At 45.6% G+C, this 23,799-nt stretch overlaps 1 protein-coding gene across 1 annotated transcript in view; it reads right to left on the minus strand.

Annotated features, from left to right (window-relative positions):
- Positions 1-1,485: 1,485 nt before the first annotated feature.
- LOC111956411 (dynamin-3-like) overlaps positions 1,486-23,799 on the minus strand; it is a 36,754-nt gene continuing 14,440 nt past the window's right edge. The window contains exons 11-20 of the mRNA XM_070436570.1: positions 19,830-19,996; positions 18,795-18,864; positions 17,910-17,970; positions 15,392-15,505; positions 10,440-10,549; positions 9,843-9,957; positions 6,987-7,163; positions 3,871-4,097; positions 3,387-3,569; positions 1,486-1,629 (exon numbers count right to left, since the gene is read on the minus strand). Of these exons, the coding sequence (XP_070292671.1) occupies positions 1,584-1,629; positions 3,387-3,569; positions 3,871-4,097; positions 6,987-7,163; positions 9,843-9,957; positions 10,440-10,549; positions 15,392-15,505; positions 17,910-17,970; positions 18,795-18,864; positions 19,830-19,996 (1,270 nt within the window). The 3' untranslated portion in view covers positions 1,486-1,583. The remainder of the gene's footprint in view (positions 1,630-3,386; positions 3,570-3,870; positions 4,098-6,986; positions 7,164-9,842; positions 9,958-10,439; positions 10,550-15,391; positions 15,506-17,909; positions 17,971-18,794; positions 18,865-19,829; positions 19,997-23,799) is intronic.

A 23,799-nucleotide genomic window follows, 5' to 3' on the forward strand; every position in this document is an offset into this window, starting at 1 on the left:
GAGGACCACATACATATACAATAACAAACTGACAGAGAGCACTTTACACAAATCCACCTTAAGCTCTGGGCACAGTGGCTGACTGGACTCAGCACTGGGGAGGAAGAGGGAGAGAAAAGGAGAGGACAGGGAGAGGAGGAGAACAGTGAGAAGAGGATACGTTTTACACAGTTCTGAAGTGGCATGTGATCAGTCATGAACACAGGGGAGGTTTGAATCCAACCTGAGGCAAAGGCTAAATGGAGAATGTCACTGTTCTCAGTCACACTGAGATATGTATCTTCCCATAATTGTGGCCAGTAATATCAGTGTATTTCTCTGTCTCTCTGTGTGTTGGGAATACTTCCTTCCATCTCGCCAAGCCAGCCTCTGTGAGTTTGAGCTTAAAGGTGTGAGGAAGATCTCCACTTGACCAGTGATACAGTAGATACAGGCATACCATTTATTGAGGCTATTTTGTTTTGAACAATGTCCTCAGCCTTGTTCTATGTCTATTGACTGCTACTACAACACAGGAACGAATCACACAATAATCCAACATCAAATTAGTCCCAAGGGTCTTGATTTATTAACAGCTTACAACTCAAACATCAAACCAACGTGCAGACAGACAATACATGCACACGTGTTGGCACACACTCACACACATATATATGCACAAATATACGCACACACTTACATTCACACACACACGCACGCACGCACACACACACACACACACACACACACACACACACACACACACACACACACACACACCACACACAACACACCACACACACGACACACAAGCACTCCACTAAGACATATTCTTTCCTCTCTAAGAGAAGAACACCTAGCCAATAACCCACAGAAAGAGGTGTTGTACAATATGTAATATATGATACTAAAACTAACTTGGCCTAATAGGCCAATTAGTCCCCTCCTCCCTCCCTCCCACACACACACACACACACACACACACACACACACACACACACACACACACACACACACACACACACACACACACACACACACACACACACACCACACACACCACACACACACAACACACACACACACACACACACACACACACACACACATGCAATAAAAGCAGCCTATGTGCCATGCTGCATTTTGGAATGGGTAGGGCAGTGCCACTGCTGAGCATAGATATGTAGAGAAGCAGCAAGTGGGGTCTAGGTGGAGGTGGGTGGAGGGTGAGGAGGGGGGTTCTAGGGACAGCAGGTTGGGTTCTAGGTAAGGGAGATGGAGGTTTTCTAGGGGCTGAAACTCAGTAGGAACTGGATCTGCTAAACAGACCTGGACCACAGGTGAGCACAAGCACACATACAGAAAGATACACCACAAGACAAGCACCATACTGTACATAGATACATGGACATCGATCGTCACCTGGCGTGAGGTCAGGGGTCAGGGTCAGAGGGCAAAAGGTTCAATGTCTGCACTATGTAAAGACCAAGGATAGATAGAAGAGGGGCTTGTGGAGGATAGGGGGTATGGGGTTGGTATGGGGACGGATGAGCACTAGGGGATGAGCACTAGGCCCTTAAGAGATCACACGCTCCTTTGACTGCTTAAGATGGGGGGACATTTCTTGTTGGAGAAGGAGGAGGTCGCCGACTGGGGGCGAGGGAGGAAGGGAGGGTGGGAGGGCAGTAGTGTTTAGAGGACGAAGTGTGACAGAGAGAGAGAGAGCGAGAGGGAAGAGAGTAGGAGAGAAGCAGAGAGTTAAGTTAGTTGAAAAAGGGTTAAAAACAGGCAATTAGCAATAGCATAAAGGACAGGTGTTAAAAGAGAAATTGTGACTTCAGAGAAAGAAACAGAAAAAGTGACATCCTGAATTTGGAAGTGGTGTTGAGAAACACTTCAGCTTGTGGACTTCCTTGCTTCAGTAACCACAAACTACTGGAATGTGTTTGTGTGTTTTAGTTGAACGATACTGAACAAAAATATAAACGCAACATGCAACAATTTAAACTATTTTTTGTATATGGTATTTGTATTTATTAAGGATCCCCATTAGCTGCTGCTTGGCAGCTACTCTTCCTGGGGTCCAGCAACATTAAGGCAGTTATACAATTTTAAAAACCTTACAATACATTCACAACAGACTTCACAACACATTAAGTGTGTGCCCTCAGGCCCCTACTTTACGGTTACAGCTCATATAAGTAAATTAGTCAATTTAAATAAATTCATTAGGTCCGAATCTATGGATTTCACATGACTGGGCAGAGGTGCAGCCATGGATGGGTCTAGGAGGGCATACGCCCATCCACTTGGGAGCCAGGCCCAGCCAATCAGAATGAGTTTTTCCCCACAAAAGGGCTTTATTACAGACAGGAATACTCCTCAGTTTCATCAGCTGTCTGGGTGACTGGTCTCAGACGATCCCGCAGGTGAAGAAACCGGATGTGGAGGTCCTGGGCTGGCGTGGTTACACGTGGTCTGCGGTTGTGAGGTCGGTTGGAGGTACTGCTAAAATCTCTAAAACGACGTTGGAGGRGACTTATGATAGAGAAATGAACATTCAATTCTCAGCTCTGGTGGACATTCCTGCAGTCAGCATGCTAATTGCACACTCCCTCAACTTGAGACATCTGTGGCATTGTGTTGTGTGACAAAACTGTACATTTTAGAGTGGCCTCTTATTGTCCCCAGCACAAGGTGCACCTGTGTAATGATCATGCTGTTTAATCAACTTCTTGATATGCCACACCTGTCAGGTGGATGGATTATCTTGGTAAAGGAGAAATGCTCACTAACAGGGATGTAACAGAAAGAAGCTTTTTGTACGTTTGGAACATTTCTGGGATCTTTTAMTTCAGCTCATGAAACATGTGGCCAACACTTTACATGTTGCGTTTACATTTTTGTTCAGTATAATAACCCTTAAAATATTCCCCTTTAAATAAAACAGTGGAACTTCTATACATGATGTAGGGAGCTGAGTCAGGTTATATGGTCAGGAAAAACTGATGGTTACCACTAGTAATGGGTACCAAATAGTGTTCAGTGTATCTATCAGTTGAGGCTAGCAAAGGCAGGACGGCTCATAATAATGTCTGGAACGGAGCAAATGGAATGGCATCAAACACATGGAAACCATGTGTTTGGTGTATTTGATACCATTTAACTAATTCCGCTCCAGCCATTACCACCAACCCGTCCTCCCCAATTAAGGTGCCACCAGCCTCCTGTGTTCTCTATGTATACATATCAGACCCTTTAATCCAAAGGCCAAAGCAATTTACAATGAGTGCATACATTTTTAGTTTGTGATCCCTGTGTGAATTAAACCCTTGCTCTTAGCACACACTATCATGCTCTGACCAACTGAGCCACAAAGGAGCACATAGGCCCTGGCCTGGCCTCACCTGGGGATGCTGGGAGGGGCCCGGTTGGGGCGGCTGGGGACCTGGGGGCTATCAGCACTGTTGTTGAAGGGCCCCAGGGGTCCTGGGCGGTTAGGAGGGGGTGGAGCCCCTCGGCCCCCTCCGGGACTAGGGCGCTGGCCTGATGACATCCTCCTGGAACCAGTGGGGCTGGTTGGAGGAGACCTGTGGGGGTGGAGATATGGCCCTCAGTGACCTCTAGTGTATGACATATTCTTGACATAACAGATTAAATAAATTTAACTATTTGTGATTTCCTTTTTTTATTTTGCAACACTATCCAAGTAAAACATTTTATAATAATAATAACATAGTCTTCTTGGGAATCAGTGGAAACCCGGGTCTCCTGCTGGCCAACCCAACATGTTTACCATTATTAGAACAAGAGTTGACTCCACTACACTACACTTAGATCAATGTCTAGGGTCTAGGGGAGTCCTTATCAATGGACTACCAGGATGCCTACCTGTTTCCCCCTCCACTGCGCCAGTCGTTCACGGGCGGCGGCATGGGGGTGGAGATGGTGGTGGTGGAGATGTCTCCTATGATGGCCAGGGCCTCCTTCAGGGACTGGTGGGTCCTGAGGACCTCGTCCCTCCTCTGGACCTGCTCCTGGGACTCATCCATCAGGGCACCCTGGTCCCCGGCCGAGTACAGCTGGGCCAGCAGCTCCGCGTTGATGAAGTCCTTCACCTGGTGGTGGGGGAGGGAATTGATGGATAAATCAATCACTCATTCAAATATGTTTATAAAGCGCTTATTACAACAATAATTGTCAGCTAGTGCTTTACGGTAACCCGGCCTGTTTGATTTACCAATGCAGAAAGTCTGGAACCAATAGGACCCTGAACAGTTTCTACTTCCAAGCCATTAGACTGCTAAACAAGACTGCTAAATAGCTAATCAAATGGCTACCTGGACTATCTGCATTGACTCACTTTACCCCTATCTATATGTACATACTCCCTGTATATAGCCATGTCTATATAGCCATCAGGCTGCATCACATCCGGCTGTGATTGGGAGTCCCATAGGGCGGCGCACAATTGGCCTAGCGGCGTCCGGGTTTGGCCGGGGTAGGCCATCATTGTAAATAAGAATTTGTTTTTAACTGACTTGCCTAGTTAAAAAAAGGTTAAAGTAAAAAAAAAAAWATTACCTCGTACCGCTGCACATCAACTCGGTATTGGTACTCCCTGTATAGAGCCATGTTATTACCTGGTACTCCCTGTATAGAGCCATGTTATTACCTGGTACTCTCAGTATATAGCCATGTTATACCTGGTACTCCTGTATAGAGCCATGTTATTACCTGGTATTCAGTATATAGCCATGTTATTACCTGGTACTCTCAGTAATTAGCCATGTTATTACCTGGTACTCTCAGTATATAGCCATGTTATTACCTGGTACTCTCTGTTATATGCTCATGTATATTACCTGGTACTCTCAGTTATAGCCATGTTTACTGGTACTGTCAGTATATAGCTATGTTATTACCTGGTACTCCCTGTATAGAGCCATGTTATTACCTGGTACTCTCAGTATATAGCCATGTTATTACCTGGTACTCTGTATAGAGCCATGTTTATACCTGGTACTCCCTGTATAGAGCCATGTTATTACCTGGTACTCTCAGTATATAGCCATGTTATTCCTGGTACTCTCAGTATATAGCCTGTTATTACCTTGTACTCTTAGTATATAGCCATGTTATTACCTGGTACTCTCAGTATATAGCCATGTTATTACCTGGTATCCTCAGTTATAGCCATGTTATTACTGGTACTCTCAGTATATAGCCATGATATACCTGGTATCTCTGTAAATAGCCATGTTATTACCTGGTACTCTCTGTATATAGCCTTGTTTTTACTGGTACTCTCTGTAAATAGCCATCGTATTACCTCGTACTTCTGTATATAGCCATGTTATTACCTGGTACTCCTGTATATAGCCATGTTATTACTTGGTACTCTCAGTATATAGCCATGTTATTACTTGGTACTCTCAGTATATAGCCATGTTATTACCTGGTACTCTAGTATAGCCATGTATTACCTGGTACTCTCTGTATAGATCCATGTTATTACCTGGTACTCTCAGTATATAGCCATGTTATTACTTGGTACTCTCAGTATATAGCCATGTTATTACCTGGTACTCTCAGTATATGCCATGTTATTACCTGGTACTCCCTGTATAGATCCATGTTATTACCTGGTACTCCCTGTATAGAGCCATGTTATTACCTGGTACTCTCAGTATATAGCCATGTTATTACCTGGTACTCTCAGTATATAGCCATGTTATTACTGGTACTCTCAGTATATAGCCATGTATTACCTGGTACTTTCAGTATATAGCCATGTTATTACTGGTACTCTCAGTATATAGCCATGTTATTACATGGTACTCTCTGTATATAGCCTTGTTATTAACTGGTACTCTCAGTATATAGCCATGTTATTACCTGGTACTCTCTGTATATAGCCTTGTTATTAACTGGTACTCTCAGTATATAGCCATGTTATTCTGGTACTCTCAGTATATAGCCATGTTATTACCTGGTACTTTCAGTATTAGCCATGTTATTACCTGGTACTCTCAGTATATAGCCATGTTATTACCTGGTACTTCTCTGTAAATAGCCATGTTATTACTGGTACTCTCTGTATATAGCCTTTTATTAACTGGTACTCCCTGTATTTAGCCATGTTATTAACTGGTACTCCTGTATAGAGCCATGTTATTACTGGTACTCTCTGTATATAGCCATCGTATTACCTCATACTTCCTGTATATAGCCATGTTATTACCTGGTACTCCTGTATATAGCCATGTTATTACTTGGTACTCTCATATATAGCCATGTTATTACCTGGTACTCTCAGTATATAGCCATGTTATTACCTGGTACTCCTGTATAGAGCCATTTATTACCTGGTACTCCTGTATAGAGCCATGTTATTACTGTACTCCAGTCAATATAGCCATGTTATTACCTGGTACTTTCAGTATATAGCCATGTTATTACCTGGTACTTTCAGTATATAGCCATGTTATTACATGGTACTCTCTGTATATAGCCTTGTTATTAACTGGTATTCTCAGTATATAGCCATGTTATTACCTGGTACTCTCTGTATATAGCCATGTTATTAACTGGTACTCCCTGTATAGAGCCATGTTATTACCTGGTACTCTCTGTATATAGCCATCGTATTACCTCGTACTTCCTGTATATAGCCATGTTATTACCTGGTACTTCCTGTATATAGCAATGTTATTACCTGGTACTTCCTGTATATATATAACTTTCCATTGTTGGAAAAGGACTCGTTAAGTAAGCATTTCACTGTCGGTCTACAACTGTTGTTTATGTGACAAATAAAATCTGATTTGAATTTTTATTGATTTGATTTGATTTAGCTTGCCTGGCACAAAGAAACCATTAGAATAATCTAAAAAGTTGCACACCAGTCAGGCTCAAGCTGACGCTGAAGGTATTTTAAAGATTTCAACTACCATTTGAACCCAGTTCTGACAGCACTATGCCAGCGTGAAGCAGAGGTCTCTTACGTTGCTGATCATGAGGTGCATAATGGTCTTGGGCATGAGGTCGCGGATGCACTTGTTAACGATGGCCATGTAGGAGTCGACCAGGTTGCGGATGGTTTCCACTTTCCGCTCCAGCTGAGGGTCCATGGAAAAATTGTCCTGGGATGAGGACGAGGAACCGCCCCCCTCACTCTCCACCTGGAGGAAAAGGGCTTTTAGTTTTAACACACCTGTATTTAGCAATACAGAGCTAGTGGCTTGCATCTTTAGATGCAGAAAAATTGTGTATATCAATGACAAATAATAATAATAATAACTTTATTTGTAGTGCGCTTTTCATTACAAACGGAAATAACAAAGCTCTGTACATCAGAAACAACCATAGCACAGGCTTTTAAAAAGGGCTAAAATATTTTATCAAAAATGAGTTACAAGTACGAATAGCATATCGACAAAATGTAGCCTACAGCTATTGTGACTAGTTACATAATCTTCACACTTACATCAATCTTCAGGGAGAAAGACAGAGGACGGAGAGATTAAAGTGATATGATGAGTCACTTGGGAAGTGATAGGAGAGATATGACTTTTTAAATTGTAAAAATATACAGTACCAGTCAAAAGTTTGGACACACCTACTCATTTAAGTGTATTTCTTTATTTGTACTATTTTCTACATTGTAGAATAATATTGAAGACATCAAAACTATGAAAAAACACATGGAATCATGTAGTAACTAAAAAAGTGTTAAACAAATCAAAATATATTTGAGATTTGAGATTCTTCAAAGTAGCCACCCTTTGCCTTGATGACAGCTTTGCACACTCTTGGCATTCTCTCAACCAGCTTCATGAGGTAGTCAGCTGGAATGCATTTCAATTAACAGGTGTGCCTTGTTAAAAGTTAATTTGTGGAAATGATTTCCTTCTTAATGCGTTTGAGACAATCAGTTGTATTGCTACAAGGTAGGGGTGGTATACAGAAGATAGCCCTATTTGGTAAAAGACCAAGTCCATATTATGGCAAGAACAGCTCAAATAAGCAAAGAGAAACGACAGTCCATCATTCCTTTAAGACATGAAGGTCAGTCAACGCGGAACATTTCTAGAAATGTGAAAGTTTCTTCAAGTGCAGTCGCAAAAACCATCAAGTGCTATGATGAAACTGGCTCTCATGACGACCGCCACAGGAAAGGAAGATCCTGAGTTACCTCTGCTGTAGACGATAAGTGTAACGATCGTCGTATAGAGGAGAAGGAGAAGACCAAGGTGCAGCGTGGTAAGTATTCATAATACCTTTTAATGAATACGAATACTAGAACAAAACAACAAAAACGATAAACGAACAGTTCTGCAAGGTGACATACACTAAACAGAAAACAACCACCCACAAACACAGGTGGGAACAGGCTACCTAAGTATGATTCTCAATCAGAGACAACGATAGACAGCTGCCTCTGATTGAGAACCATACCAGGCCAAACACACAGAAATACAAAACAAGGACAACATAGAACACCAGACATAGAATGCCCACCCAAACTCACGCCCTGACCAACCAAAATAGAGACATAAAAAGMATCTCTACGGTCAGGGCGTGACAATAAGAGTTACCAGCCTCAGAAATTGCAGCCCATATAAATGCTTCACAGAGTTCAAGTAACAGACACATCTCAACATCAACTTTTCAGAGGAGYCTGTGTGAATCAGGCCTTCATGGTTGAATTGCTGCAAAGAAACCACTACTAAAGGACACCAATATGAAGAAGAGACTTGCTTGGGCCAAGAAACACGAGCAATGGACATTAGACCGGTGGAAATATGTCCTTTGGTCTGATGAGTCCAAATTTGAGATGTTTGGTTCCAACCGCTGTGTCTTTGTGAGACGCAGAGTAGGTGAATGGATGATCTCTGCATGTGTGGTTCCCACAGTGGAGCATGGAGGAGGTGTGATGGTGTGGGGGTGCTTTGCTGGTGACACTGTCAGTGATTTATTTAGAATTCAAGGCACACTTAACCAGCATGGCTACCACAGCATTCTGCAGCGATACACCATCCCATCTGGTATGCGCTTAGTGGGACTATCATATGGTTTTCAACAGAACAATGACCCAACACACCTCCAGGCTGTGTAAGGGCTATTTTATTTGACAAAGAAGGAGAGTGATGGAGTGCTGCATCAGATGACCTGGCCTCCACAATCCCCCGACCATTGAGATGGTTTGGGATGAGTTGGAGCCAACAAGTACTCAGCATATGTGGGAACTCTTTCAAGACTGTTGGAAAAGCATTCCAGGTGAAGCTGGTTGAAAGAATGCCAAGAGTGTGCAAAGCTGTCATCAAGGCAAAGGGTGGCTACTTTGAAGAATCTCAAATCTCAAATATATTTTCATTTGTTTAATACTTTTTTGGTTATTACATGATTTCATTCTTCACTATTCTTCTACAATGTGGAAAATAGTAAATATACAGAAAAACCCTAGAATGAGTAGGTGTGTCCAAACTTTTGACTGGTACTGTATACTGGATTATACATTCAAAATGCATATTTAGCACTGTACATAACCATGCAAGCACACAGGTTTAAGAAAAATTCATAAATAATAAGAATAGATATGACAGAAGTGTAACATGGGAAGGGAGTGAGGGGTAGTCATGGGTAATACGTAAAAGGATAAACAGGGCAGATGTGGTGGACAGGAGTTACAGTGAGTCAGTGACTAATATGGGGTGATGCCACAGGAAGGGTTCACAGTGGTGGGCACCAGGGTCGAGGTCAATTCCACTTAGATTCAGCCAATTCGGCTGGCTTTGTGAATAGACTGAATGGAAATGGAATTGTCCCCAACGCTGATGGCCCGTGCAGCAGTCACTCACATTAGAAGATCTTTCMGGGTAGACTCCAGCGCGTAGGAGAGAAGCCCTCCAACTGTCCACCTCATCCTGAGTGTCACAGGCCAGCTCCAGGAAACGGTTGTCCTTGTACACGTTCCTGTCGGACCACAACACAGGGGAGGGGATGAGGAAGATAGTTACACTGCTTCCAGGTCCCCTTAGGGGTCAAGGCAGGGGGTGGCAGGCRCATCTAGTTCAATAAAGCCTAGGAAGAGAAGAATCCCACCAGCCACGTTGGTTTCTGTCTTCCTGTACAGTTTGTATTTTTATTATTAGAAGTAGTGGTACCAAAGTAGGAATATTTAAAGTAAAAGTACACTTAGAAAAAAAGGTGCTATCAACAGTAGAACCTAAAAGAGTTCTTCGGCTGTCCCCATAGGTGAACTCTTTGAATAACCATTTTTGGTTCCAGGTAGAACCCTTATGGGTTTCACAGAGGGTTCTACCTGGATAACAGACAGAGTTCTACATGGAACCAAAAAGGTTTCCCTAAGGGCACAGCCGAAGAATCCTTTTTTTGAAGAGTGTACCGCTACAATATTAAAAGTGAACTTTATGAGGATGTGTCTGGGTCCAGACCTCTGCTCGGTGTTGAAGATGGCGAAGGCGTGCTTGCTGGACATAAAGCCTTTCTCCACGTCTCGCACCTTCAGGTTGTCAAGAGGGAGCATGTATTTCTTCTCCTTCTCCTGAGAAACACAAACAGAAAGGAAGAGGCCATCAGGTTTGACAATAGAAACAAGCAAATMCAAAGAACCATGGCAGGGAAATGCCTACTTCTTTTCTGATTGCTGTCTGATCTCTGTGTGTCAAATGATGTATATTTTTCGGTTAGATTTTTAATCAAGAGATTGGCTTAATTGGGCGACGATCCAGGGAGAAAGAGAGAGAAGGGGAATGTGGAGACAAGGGTAAGGAAAGGGACAAGTTAGGGGGAGCGCAGGGGAGAGGAGAGAGGGTGGGGGAGCACAGAGGGGGAGAAAGAGGGGAGATGGAAAAAGGGAGGAATAATGAGAGTGAGAGGTAGAGCGGGGCAGGAGAGGGAGGGTAAGGGAGAGAGAAAGAGAAAGCCTACATGTGGAAGTCATTAGTGTGTTGGTCAAGGCACAGTCGTTCTCCACGGTACATCTGTAAGGGAGGGGGACCTGGGACTGGAGGAAACCTTCTGGCTATGGGGTGGGGGAGGGGGGGCTGGGGCTGGAGGAAACCTTTTGGCTACGGGAGAGGGAACTGGGGCTGGACGAAACCTTCTGGCTACAGGAGAGGGAGATGGGGCTGGGGGAAACCTTCTGGCTACGGGAGGTGGAGCTGGGCTGGAGGAAACCTTCTGGCTACGGGAGGTGGAGCTGGGCTGGAGGAAACCTTCTTGCTACGGGAGGTGGAGCTGGGGCTGGAGGAAACCTTCTGGCTACGGGAGGTGGACTGGGGCTGGATGAAACCTTCTTGCTACGGGAGAGGGAGATGGGGCTGGAGGAACCTTCTGGCTACGGGAGGTAGAGCTGGGCTGGATGAAACTTTTGCTAGGGAGAGGGAGATGGGCTGGAGGAAACCTTCTGGCTACGGGAGGGGGAGCTGGGGCTGGAGGAAACCTTCTTGCTACGGGAGGTGGCTGGGCTGGAGGAAACCTTCTTGCTACGGGAGGTGGGCTGGGCTGGAGGAAACCTTCTGGCTAGGGAGGTGAGCTGGGCTGGAGGAAACCTTCTGGCTACGGGAGGTGGAGCTGGGCTGGAGGAACCTTCTTGCTACGGGAGGTGGAGCTGGGCTGGAGGAAACCTTCTGGCTACGGGGTGGAGCGGGTGGAGGAAACCTTCTGGCTACGGGAGTGGAGCTGGGCTGGAAGAAACCTTCTGGCTACGGGAGGTGGAGCTGGGCTGGAGGAAACCTTCTGGCTACGGGAGGTGGAGCTGGGCTGGAGGAACCTTCTGGCTATGGAAACACAGATGTGGAGAAACACAGGGGACTCAGGGGACTCTGGCGGTGTGTACATGACATCAGAAGACAACAGAGGGCTGCTTTGTCTGGATAACACTGAGCATGACAAAGTTTTAAAGGTGGGTGCAACGAGTCAAGATGGAGAGTAAAAAGTCATGTTAAAATTCTCATCACTCAATCCATCCATCTCTCCATCCTCACCATTCAACTTCTTCACTCTCACATTCTCTCTCTTTCTCTCTCTCTATTAATCCTCCCTCTTATTTCTTCAATATTTTTTTCTTTCCATTCCAGAGGGGCCCACTTCCTGCCTGATTTGTCGGGTAGGGAGGTTGAGAGAGAGGGATAGAGAGATGAGGGAGAGGTTAGAGAGAGTGAGAAAAGGAGAGAGAGAGGGGGAGAGATTAATGACAGCCGTGGTGTTGATTAACATCTGCTACCGCTTAACAGTACAGCGAGACAGAGAGAAGGAGGGAGAGAAGGAAGGAAGGAGAGAGGGAGAGAAGGAGGGAGGGAGAGAAGGAGGCAGGAGAGGAGTAAGGAGGGGGGAGGGGAAGAAACTTCCAGAGTGAAGTTAGAAAGCGAGGAGACCTGAAGAAGAAACAAAACAAAGGATTTAGAAAAGTGGTACAACAGAAGTGCCCAGATCTCACCCCTGCAGAGCCATGGTAGGGTATTACTAGACAAAACAAGGGGAGTAGAAAATGAGAAATGAAAAATACACTTTGCAGACCTCTCTAGGTTGTATTCCCCAAGGGAGTGACCCTCCAACCCATATATGGCCACATGGGTCCCTCCCTCTTCCTCCATCTCTCTCACTCTCTTTCCCTCCCTTTCTCTTTCCCTCTCTCTTTTTTGTAATATCCCCTCCCATAGTGCTCAGCCAGTCTGTCCCGGTCGGTCATTTGAGTGAATGTGCCACGTCAAGCCTGGATACTCTGCCTGGCCGGCATGACCCAAACGGACCGCGAGGGGAGCGACACACAGAAACACAATAAACAAACAACCTAACGAGAGAGAGGGGGAGAAGAGGAGACGCAAACGGGTGAAAAGAAAACAGTGATTTTGGGGGTTCGGGTGGGGGATCCCTACTTCTTGATGCCAAAATGGAGGAGGATGAGGGAGGAAGGCAAAGAGCAGCAACCGTGCAGCCCTACTGCCTATGGAATGGCCTGACACTCTGAGTCTGTCTGTCCGGCTCCGTCCTCCCAGTGTTCAGACTACCTGTTCATTGTCATACTGGTGTACAGTAGTCTGCACATTGGTTAGACTGGGCAGGGAAGCACTTCTCTTCTCTTTGGGGAAACATTGGCTTTCAAGGAGTGGGTTTGATTAGCCACACTCCACCATGGAGCATCTTCCAGAGCTGAGTGATCGTCTCTGCTTCCTCCTTTACTGTGTTAGCTATCGGTTCTCACTAGGGCATCCTAGTTGTACTTTGAGACTGTTGTAACTGCACTTTTTTAAAGACTTATTTTATTTATGCAACACATGTATAACATCAGTTTCCTGAAGAAAATGCCTATGCTATAACAAAGTTGTTGTTTTATAGTCATAGTCATGTCTAGACCAATGTGTGGTAATGTCTATGAAACAGTCTTTCTGCTAAATGTACAGAACAACAGTAATAGAAATGTATAGGCTTCCCTTGCACAAAGAATTCAGCCCTGATTGGCTCTGGTGCAGTAAAGGGAGGAGCAGCAGCGGCTCCATAGAATCAGACACAGAACAGTGGTCAAACCCATCCATCAACTCCTGCTTCAAATACAAACACATACTTCTAGTACTTCATTGGGGTTGGGCGGTTACAGTAACTATGTTGCCTAAATATACAGTCAAACTCATAGTGATAAAATATAATACTAAATCATTTCATTCTGTGATCAAACCATTGTGTGAAAGATGATCTTCATATTGCCCAGTGTGTGCAAGCGGCAATCAGCAAAAAATATTACTTCACTGATGATATAATTAACCAGCTAGGGGAGAGGCCTGGTGGTTTGGTAGTTTGGTGGGGTTAGTAGATGGCGGTGTTGAGAGGATGTATAGCAATCAGTGGTTTTGTTGGGGTAAAGTACCGTATTGGGGTTGTATACTGTATAGAGATTGGAATTAGTGGTGGGTGTAGTATGCTTGCTTGGATTAGCAATGGTGTTGGGAATGCTTTTACTGTACTGTTAGGGTGGTATTTCAGAGGCTGTGGGTTGGCATTGCTGATTGATGGTTTGCATAATGAAGGGGTGTTTTACTGTACTGTTAGGGTGGTATTTTAGAGGCTGTGGGTTGGCATTGCTGATTGATGGTTTGGATATTGAAGGGGTATTGGGTTCAGAAACAGAGGGAGGGAGGGAGGGAGGGAGGGATATTGTCATTTAATAGGGGATTTCTCCCCACTGAATCATTGGAGGCTGATGTTTGGATTAAAAACTTGCCAAGAATGTGTGCTGTTCCAGAGAAACTGCCAACTGCACCAAGAAAGAGGCGGGGGGGGGGGGGGAGCTAGAGAGAGAGTGTGTGTGTGTGTGTGTGTGTGTGTGTGTGTGTGTGTGTGTGTGTGTGTGTGTGTGTGTGTGTGTGTGTGTGTGTGTGTGTGTGTGTGTGTAGAATAAATATACAGTAAAACGCACAAGAAAAGTAAAGAAATGCTTGGTTGAATGTCAGAACTGCTTGAGAGTCAATGCAACATGAGAATGTCTACGATCCACCCAGTTAATGTCTATACCTATTAATAATCAAATAATGCCTTATAAAGCCAACACATTACCGTTTTTGTGTAAATGTGTGTGTTTGTATAATGAGTGTGAGTATGTGTGACCAGTGGTTTGATTTGGGATTGTTCCAATTGTGCAAAAGAAAACCAAATGCCTTAACTCCCAACGGAGTGAGAGAGGAGAGGTGGAGAGAGGAGAGGTGGAGAGAGAGAAAGAGAGACAGAAATAAAAGATGGGGAAACTCAAAGACAGACAAAGTGGGCGAGACAGTTGATAGGGTCACAAGCAGTCCACATAGTTTAATCCTCTCTATGTTCAGAATGTGGTCGATACACAGCCATATTCACTGGACAGGACTCAAAAGTATTTTATATCCTCTTCCGCTCTCTCTTTCTATGACCTATGGATGTCATCTGCTGACCAGTGCATGGATTGGCTGACTCCGGGAGTTGCTGTGTGTCTGCCTGTCTACACTTGCTGTGCAGAACTTCCTGGAACCTGTACAGCAGGCACAGACAGGCAGACAGACACCAGCCCACCAAGCTATGATGAACGCAACATTCAGTCAATCAAGGAGCACCCTGTATCTCAAGGGGAGGGGAAACACCACTGAAGAGCCAATGGGGAACCACCGTTGAGTTGTGATTCAGTGAGTAGTCAGAAGGTATGATTTATAATATGTCCTCTACAGATATATCAAACAAAAGAGACTCTTATGACATTGGAATTGGACAGAAATTCAAAATTATGTATAATTTCCTTCTGCCAGACATTAACCAGAAATMGTGTTCCAATCCACCAACACCAGAAATCTAGCCATAAACTGCATCAAACTTARTGTGATTGACTACTGTACTAACCCACCCTGAAGAGGGTTGACTAACTCACCTCATCATCCTTGAACCAGGACAGGCTCTCAGCGGTCAGGACAAACCAGTACTCCTTGGCCCCACCTTTAATGATGCTGATGTTGTTGATGGTTAGCCAGCCCTTACGGATGACCTGTAGAGAGGGCAGGGGGCGGAGGTCAGAGGTTAGAGAACAGGGGTTAAGAGATGGGGCCATAGTGGTGGTGGGTGTTGTGATTGGCAGGAAGACAATTCTGACAGGTTTAAAGGCACTGAACAGTCAGGTCAACACAGAAGCTACACCTAATGTACCCATCCTCCACTGATTACTTAAATCACATTCTGTCAAACCTGGCTTGCTAGGCTACTATACATAACCAAACCTGGCTTGCTAGGCTACTATACATAACCAAACCTGGCTTGCTAGGCTACTATCCCCTTTTTACGTAACCAAACCTGCTTGCTAGGCTACTATACATAACCAACCTGGCTTGCTAGGCTACTATACATAACCAAACCTGGCTTGCTAGCTACTATACGTAAAACCAAACCTGGCTTGCTAGGCTACTATACGTAACCAAACCTGGCTTGCTAGGCTACTATACATAACCAAACCTGGCTTGCTAGGCTACTATACATAACCAAACCAATTTGTGCACAAATGTGATGTATGAATAATAAAATGCAATGAGAAAGTGTGTTGTGTGAGAACTCAAAGTTAATCGATTGTGTCAGTGTGTATCTTTGTGACTCAACCAGACCACAACATGTGACTGAGTTCCGTTTGGTAACAGTCTCCTGGCACAACAAGGCACTAGGGTGACAGTCACAAACACAGGTCTGTGTCACAGTGTTAAGAAGTGGCTGTTGGGTTATTAGTGCTTCATTACATCCCCAAAACACACAATATTAGCATTATAGCATTAGTGCTACATCAGTGTCCATTGTGTTAGGTGTGTTAACCAGCAGGCACAACAAGCCCCAGGATTGAGTGAATATTAAGTTAGGTGTCTCAGATGGCATAGAACCACTAAGGGGGTTACCCAAACAGTTCATTTATAAAGTCTTAATTTTGTTCAGTTGTGGCACGAATCAAAGATTTTTCCAACACCATTTGTATTGGGAGGCTGATTGTGACAGGTAACCCCCTGTGGTCAAAGGGATGAGGGAGTGTCGTAATGTAAACTGTTGCTCTTACAATCAGGCCTGAGGCGGGAGGAGAGGAAGCCTGAAACAGGAAGGAAGTGGGCCGTTAAAACACCTGGGGCACCACATTACGTGGGTACCACGTCTGGATACAACCTCACGACTGGAACCTGCCACACTTGAGTTATGGTTGATTTAGCTTGGGGTTTGTACTTTTGGGACTATTCCATTGGTTCCATTGTACAGCAGGCAAACTAAATCAACGCAGATCAAGTATTTAAAAGTACTTGACATATGTATTTGCCATAGCAGTTGAGTGGGTTCAAGTTAGCATACCTTGGTTTAAGCTTGAGAAGTGGAAAAAGCTATAAACAGCAGCACACTCAAAGTGGCCACAAGAGGGAGGCACACTCAATGAGCAGTAGAGTAGAGTAAGTATTTTTAAATGTTTTATTTTATTTTATTAGGATCCCCATTAGCTGCCGCTAAAGCAGGCAGCAGGCATAGCCCAACCCTAACCCCAACGAGTAATACTCACCAACCAGACCACACACCCATAACAGGGCAGCTCAGATTCTCACTAAGGGCTTGGGATGAAATGCATGGGGGCACCTTGATGATATAGAAGGGGTTCAAACACAGGGATGATGGTAAACAGAATGTAAAAACATCCATTTGGTTTGTACACACTGACATAATAATAAGTGTCACCATCCAAGTGAAAAAGACACAAAAGCTATCGAAAGGTCCCCAAAATCAACATGAAATGCAAAAACATGCGACACGCAGGTAAAGGATGTATAACGTACTGGGGTATACATACCATGTGTGTACAAATGAATGATAGATAAAGAAACCAATAAGAGAGTATGTGTCCCTATGGTCCTGTTCCCTCCTCTATGGCCCTGTTTCCTCCTCTATGGTCCTGTTTCCTCCTCTATGGTCCTGTTCCCTCCTCTATGGTCCTGTTTCCTCCTCTATGGTCCTGTTCCCTCCTCTATCGTCTTTCCCCCCTATGTCCTGTTCTCCTTGCCTTTCCCTCCCTCTATGGCCTGTCCCATGTCTTCCTCCCTATGTCCTGTTTCCTCCCTATGTCTTCCTCCTCTATGGTCCTGATTTCCTCCTCTATCTTCCCCTATGGTCCTGTTTCCTCCTTCTATGCTCCTGTTTCCTCCTCTATGGGCATGCAGCCCACTGTGTGAGCCAGGGCAACCTTGACCCTTTGCCAAGGTGTTGTGTGTGTGGTTGTGTTGTGTGTGTGTGTGTGTGTGTGTGTGTGTGTGTGTGTGTGTGTGTGGTGTGTTGTGGTGTGTGTGTGTGTGTGGTGTGTGGTTGTGTGTGTGGTGTGTTGTGTTGATGTGTGTGCTGCGCGCGCGTGGCTTGTGGTATTTCAGATCCTCCTCTATGCTCACCTGGCTGACCTGGCTTGCAGCATTACTCTGCTTGCTGCTCTGCTTGCTGCTCTGCTGTGCACTATGGAGGAGAGACAGAGAGAAACAAGAGAGATACAGTAGAGTAGACAGTAGAGAGATAGCAGAGAGTACAGAGAGAGACAGCAGAGAAACAAAGAGAGACAGCAGAAAGACAGAGAGGGCAGAGAGCGACAGCAGAGAGACAGACAGCAGAGAGACAGCAAAGAGACAGAAAGAGACAGCAGAGGACAGCAGAGACAGACAGAAGAGATACAGAAAGAGACAGCAGAGAGACAGCAGAGAGACGGCAGAGAGAACAGAAAGACACAGCAGAGAGATGGCAGAGAGACAGAAAGAGACAGAAAGAGACAGCGAGAGACAGAGAGACACAGCAGACAGATAGCAGAGAGACAGAAAGAGACAGCAGAGAGACAGAGAGACACATCAGACAGAGAGACACAGCAGACAGACGGCAGAAAGAGCAGAGACAGAAGAAGAAAGAGACAGAAAGAGACAGCCGAGAGACAGAGAACACAGCAGACAGACAGCAGAGAGACAGAAAGAGACAGCAGAAGACAAGAAGAACACATCAGACAGAGAGACACAGCAGACAGACAGCAGAGAGACAGAAAAGACAGCAGAGCGACAGAGAGAACAGCAGAGAGACAGCAAGAAAATAGAGAAAGAGATAGAGACAGCAAGAGAACAGAGAGAGAGATAGGAGGTTAGCACAGGAGAAAGGGAAACAGACAAGAGAGGGAGAGGTCTGTTAAAGTATTGTCTGCAGGTATTCAGATCCGTTTCGAACGCTCACCACCCCTACCCCCATCGCACTATGTAATGAAAACAAGCAGGCCATTAAAGGGCAGTTCTAGTCAGTCATACTTAGCAAAGCCTATAAGTCCTCTGGTTAGTTTGCATGTACGAGAGCTGACACGAATCAGCAGCAAACAGCCTGAAATTGGAACAGAAAGATGTCGGTCAACAATACATGCAGGCCAATTACAGTGTAGTTATTACTAGCCCCTGGGTCAGATAATTATACTATAATCATGTGTATTGTACGTGTGTGTTGTGTGTGTGTGTGTGTGTGTCGTTGGTTGTGTGTGTGTGTGTGTGGTTTGTTGTGTGGGTGGTGGGTTGTTCGTGGTGCGTGTGGTGCGTCGTGTGCGTGGTGTGCTGCCGGCGTGTGGTGGTGGGTGCCTGGTGTGGTGCGTCGTGCGGTGTCCTTGGTGCGTTGTGCTTGCGGGCACGGACATGGTGTGCTGGTGACGAGAGAAAGATAACGATGTTTACCTGTCCTTGCCCACTCCTCTGTCTCTATATTGAGCACAATTCTCTCGTTTTCCTCACGCAGTTGGGAGAGCAATCCAGCTAAAAACCACACACACACACACACAAACAGATACACATACCACGCAACCTGTTACAGTGCATCCTAGTAAATAATATAATGTAAAATATGTTTTGAAAGAATGACAGCGTAACATCAAAGATGGATGACTAAACTAAAAAGGTTACCTTGTTAGTTACACTGGCGCCACGTGTGATAGCTCCTGAATGACCAGCTCCACACATTGGAACGATGGCTCCTTATATCTTGACTTATCTAGTCTCAGACAGATTGGCCCAAGATGCCATACTAGTTCTGGAGTTGACACAGCCAAGTTCACTGCCAGCTGCACAAAAGAAGAAGAGAATGACGAAAAAGATGAAGAGTAGAAACGAAAGAGAAGAAAATAGCAAATCATCACACAAGATCAAAGTGCAATAGACAGTATAGTGGTGGGAGAAAATAGGGAGGATAGGAGCTAAGCTAAGGATCCCGGTGGGACTAAAGCAACGTCCCATCGGCAAACTGGATCCTGACTTCGTCTAACGGGCTCCCCCACAGTGTCATAGGGTACGGGGTAGCAACACATTCTGCCACGCTGATCCTCAACACTGAGCCCCCCAGGTCTGTGCCATTCCCCTCCTGGTACTCCCTGTCACCCACGACTGCATGCAGCACGACTCCAACACCATCATAAGTTTGCAGACGACACAACCAGGGTACCGCCTGATCACCGACAACGACGAAGGACAGCCTAGAGAGGAGGTCAAGGACCGCCGGGTGGCCAGAATAAACAAACCTCTCCCTCAACGTAAACCAAGACTATGGAGATGATGGGACTACAGGAAAAGGAGACGAGCACGCCCCCATTCTCATCTCCGGGCTGTACGTGGAGCAGGGTGAGAGCTCAATTCTTTGGTGTCACATCACCAACAAAATTAGAATGGTCCAAACACACCAGACAGTCGTTGAAGAGCCGACCAAACCATTCCCCCTCAGGAAAACTAAAAACTTGGCATGGATCCTGAAATCCTCAAAAAGGTCTACAGCTGCAACATCGATGAGCATCTGACTGGTTGCTCACTGCCTGGTACGGCAACTTGCTCGGCCTCCGACTGCAAGGCACTATAGAGGGTAGTGCGTACGGCCCCAGTACACACTGGCGTGCTAACGTGCCTGCCATCCAGACCTCTACCACACGGTGTCAGAGGAAGGCCCTAAAATTGTAAAACCCCGAGCCACCCCAGTCATAGACGTTCTCTCGCACTACCGCATGGCAAGGCAGTAACGTGTGCCAGGTCTAGGACCAAAAAGCTTCTCAACAGTTTTACCCCAAGCCATAAGACTCCTGAACAGTATCAAATGGCTACCCGGACTATTTGCTTGTGTCCCACCACCCGCCAACCCCAAGCACCAGCCCCTCTTTTACGCTGCTTGCCTTACTCTCTGTACCACTATGCATAGTCGCTTGTAACTTATACATTCATTACATACTACCTCAATTGGCCCGACCAACCAGTGTCACCGCACATGGCCTAACCGGGCTATCTGCATTGTTCCCACCACCCGCCAAACCACTTTTTACACTACTGCTACTCTCTGTTCATCATATATGCATAGTCACTTAAACCATATCTACATATGTAATACTACCTCAATCAGCCGACTAACTGGTCTGGACTATAGCCTCCTACTTTTATAGCCTCCGTATTGTATATAGCCTCGCTACTGTTTCCGACTGTCTTTTTACTGTGTTTTATTTCTTTACTTACCTTTGTTCACCTAATACCGTTTTTGCACTATTGGTTATGAGCCTGTATGTAAGCCTTTCACTGTAAGTCTAACACCTGTTGATCGCGCACATGACAATACATTTTGATTTGCTTGAGAGTAAGGTGGAGTGGTATAGAGTGAGAGATGGAGGTGGTATGAGAGTGAGAGGTGTAGTGGTATGAGAGTGAGAGTTGGCAGCGGTGTATGAGAGTGAGAGGTGTAGGTGGTATGAGCAGTGAAGAGTTAGGGGTATGAGATGTGAGAGGTGTAGTGGTATGAGAGTGAGACGTGGAGGTGGTATGAGAGTGAGCAGTGAGTGTGAGTGCATGAGAGTGAGAGTGGAGGTGGTATGAGATGAGAGTGAGGTGGTATGAGAGTGAGCAGGTGCAGGTGTATGAGAATGAGAGTTGAGGTGAGTGTATGAAAGTGAGAGGTGGGGTGGTATGAGAGTGAGAGGTTTGTAGGTGGTATGAGAGTAGAGGTGTAGGGTGTAGATAGTGAGATTGGAGGTGGTATGAGCATGAAGAGGTGTAGGTGTTATGAGAGTGAGAGTGTGGAGGTGTATGAGAGTGAGAGGTGGAACGGTGGTATGAGATGAGAGGTGGACGTGCGTATGAGAGTGAGAGGTGGAGTGGTATGCAGAGTGAAGTGGAGGTGGCATGAGATGAGAGGTGGAGCTGTATGAGAGTGAGCAGAGTGTAGTGGTATGCAGAGTGAGAGTGGAGGTGGTATGAGATTGAGAGGCTGGACGTGATGAGAGTGAGAGGTGGAGGTGGTATGAGAGTAGAGGTGGAGGTGGTATTGAGAGTGAGCAGTTGTAGAGTGGTATGAGAGTGAGAGGTGGAGACCTATGAGAGTGAGAGGTGCGAGACGGTATGAGATGAGAGTGGAGACGTATGAGAAGTGAAGGTGAGGGGATCGTGTATGAGAGTGCAGAGGGAGTGAGGTGTATGAGAGTGAAGATGGAGACGGTATGAGAGTAGAGTCGGAGACGGCTATGAGAGTGGAGGTGGAGACGTGATGAGAGTAGAGGTGAACGGTATGAAGAGTGAGAGCGTGGAGACGTATGAGAGTGAGAGGGAGGGAGGTGTTGATGAGAGTGAGAGGTGGAGTGGAGGTGTATGAGAGTGAGAGGTGGAGGTGGCATTGAGAGTGAGAGGTGAAGGTGTATGAGAGTAGAGGTGGAGATGTATTGAGAGTAAGAGGTGATGTAGGTGGTGTATGAGAGTGAGAAGGTGGAGAGGTAGGTATGAGATAGAGGTGGAGTGAGTATGAGAGTGATGGAGTGGAGGTCGTGTATGAAGTGAGGAGTCGTATCGGTAGGACGGATGAGTATGAAGAAGTGAGAAGGTCGCGAGGTGGAATTTATTATCATTGCGTCGTATGAGAGTGAGAGGTGGAGGTGCGTTATGTGAGTGAAGAGTGGCATCCCTGACGGGTGTAGGAGAGTGAGAGGTGGAGGTGGAGGTGTATGAGAGTGAGAGTGTATGTGTTATAGATATAGTTGCAGCAGGTGGAGATGTATGAGAGTGAGAGGTGTAGGGTGCGGTTATGAGAGTGAGAGGTGGATAAGCGCGTAGAGTACTATGGAGAGTGAGGGTGTACGGTTTTGGTATGATCAGAGTTTTTTAAACTTTGTTCCAAAGTGAGAGGTGTACGTGATGAGTAGTGATGAGTGAAAAACATGCCATTACGTGGTATGAGAGATGAAGAGTTGGAGAGGTAAGGTATGAGGGCAAGTAGAGGTGGAGGTGATGTGGTATGAGATTAGAAAGAGTTTATAGGTGCTCTTTATGAGATGTTGAAGTTGAGAGGTGTGAGGTGTATTGAGGATGAGAGGGTAAATAGTTGGTTGATGCCTGTCTGAGAGTGGAGGTCTCCTTTCGTGTGTATAGAGTGGAGAGGTGATGTTGGTATGAAGAGTGAGAGTTGGAGTGGTTTTAGAGTGAGAGGGCTGTAGCGTGGATATGAGATTGAGGAGACAGTTTGTAGCATCGTGGTAGAGAGTGAGAGGTGTATGGTGTGGTAATGAGCAGCTGAGAGTGAAGGGGTATAGAAGAGTTGAAGGTGGAGGTCGAGCGAGAGAATGAGCACTTGAACATAGTGAGAGAATGAAAAAAAGTTGTATGAGAGTGAGAGTCTTGAGGTGGTAGAGAGTGAGCATGTGGAGGTGGTATGAAGTGAAGAGTTGGAGTGAGTGGTAGGAGGTGAGAAGGTGGGGGTGTATGAGAGTGAGAGGTTAGGTGGTATGAGAGTGAGAGGATGTAGGTAGTTATGATAGTGAGATGTGGATGGTGTATGAGATGAGAGGTAGTGGTATGAGAGGAAGAGTGAGGTGGTATGAGAGTAGAGGTGAGTTGGTATAGACTGAGAGGTGAGGTGGTATGAGAGTGAGAGGTGAGGTGTATGAAGAGGGAGAAGTTGAGGTGGCATGAGATGAGAGTGAGGTGGTATGGAGGTGAGAGGTGTATTGTATTGAAGTGAGAGCTTGGATGTATGAGAGTAGAGGTGAGGTGTAGAGAGTAGAGTGAGTGGTATGAGAGTGAGAGGTGATGGTATGAGCATGAGAGTGTAGGTGTATGAGAGTAGAGTGGAGGACGGTTATGAGAGTGGACGAGGGAGACGGTATGAGAGTGAGAGTGGCAGACGGTATGAGAGTGAGAGTGGAGTGGAGTCGTAGTGAGAGTGACGAGGTGGAGCTGAGGTGGTATGCAGAGTGAGAGGTGAGACGGATGAGAGTGAGAAGGGAGACGTATGAGAGTGAAGCGTGAGACGGTATTGAGA

This window comes from Salvelinus sp. IW2-2015, linkage group LG32 (genome assembly GCF_002910315.2).
Source record: "Salvelinus sp. IW2-2015 linkage group LG32, ASM291031v2, whole genome shotgun sequence".
In the NCBI taxonomy this organism is placed as follows: domain Eukaryota; kingdom Metazoa; phylum Chordata; class Actinopteri; order Salmoniformes; family Salmonidae; genus Salvelinus; species Salvelinus sp. IW2-2015.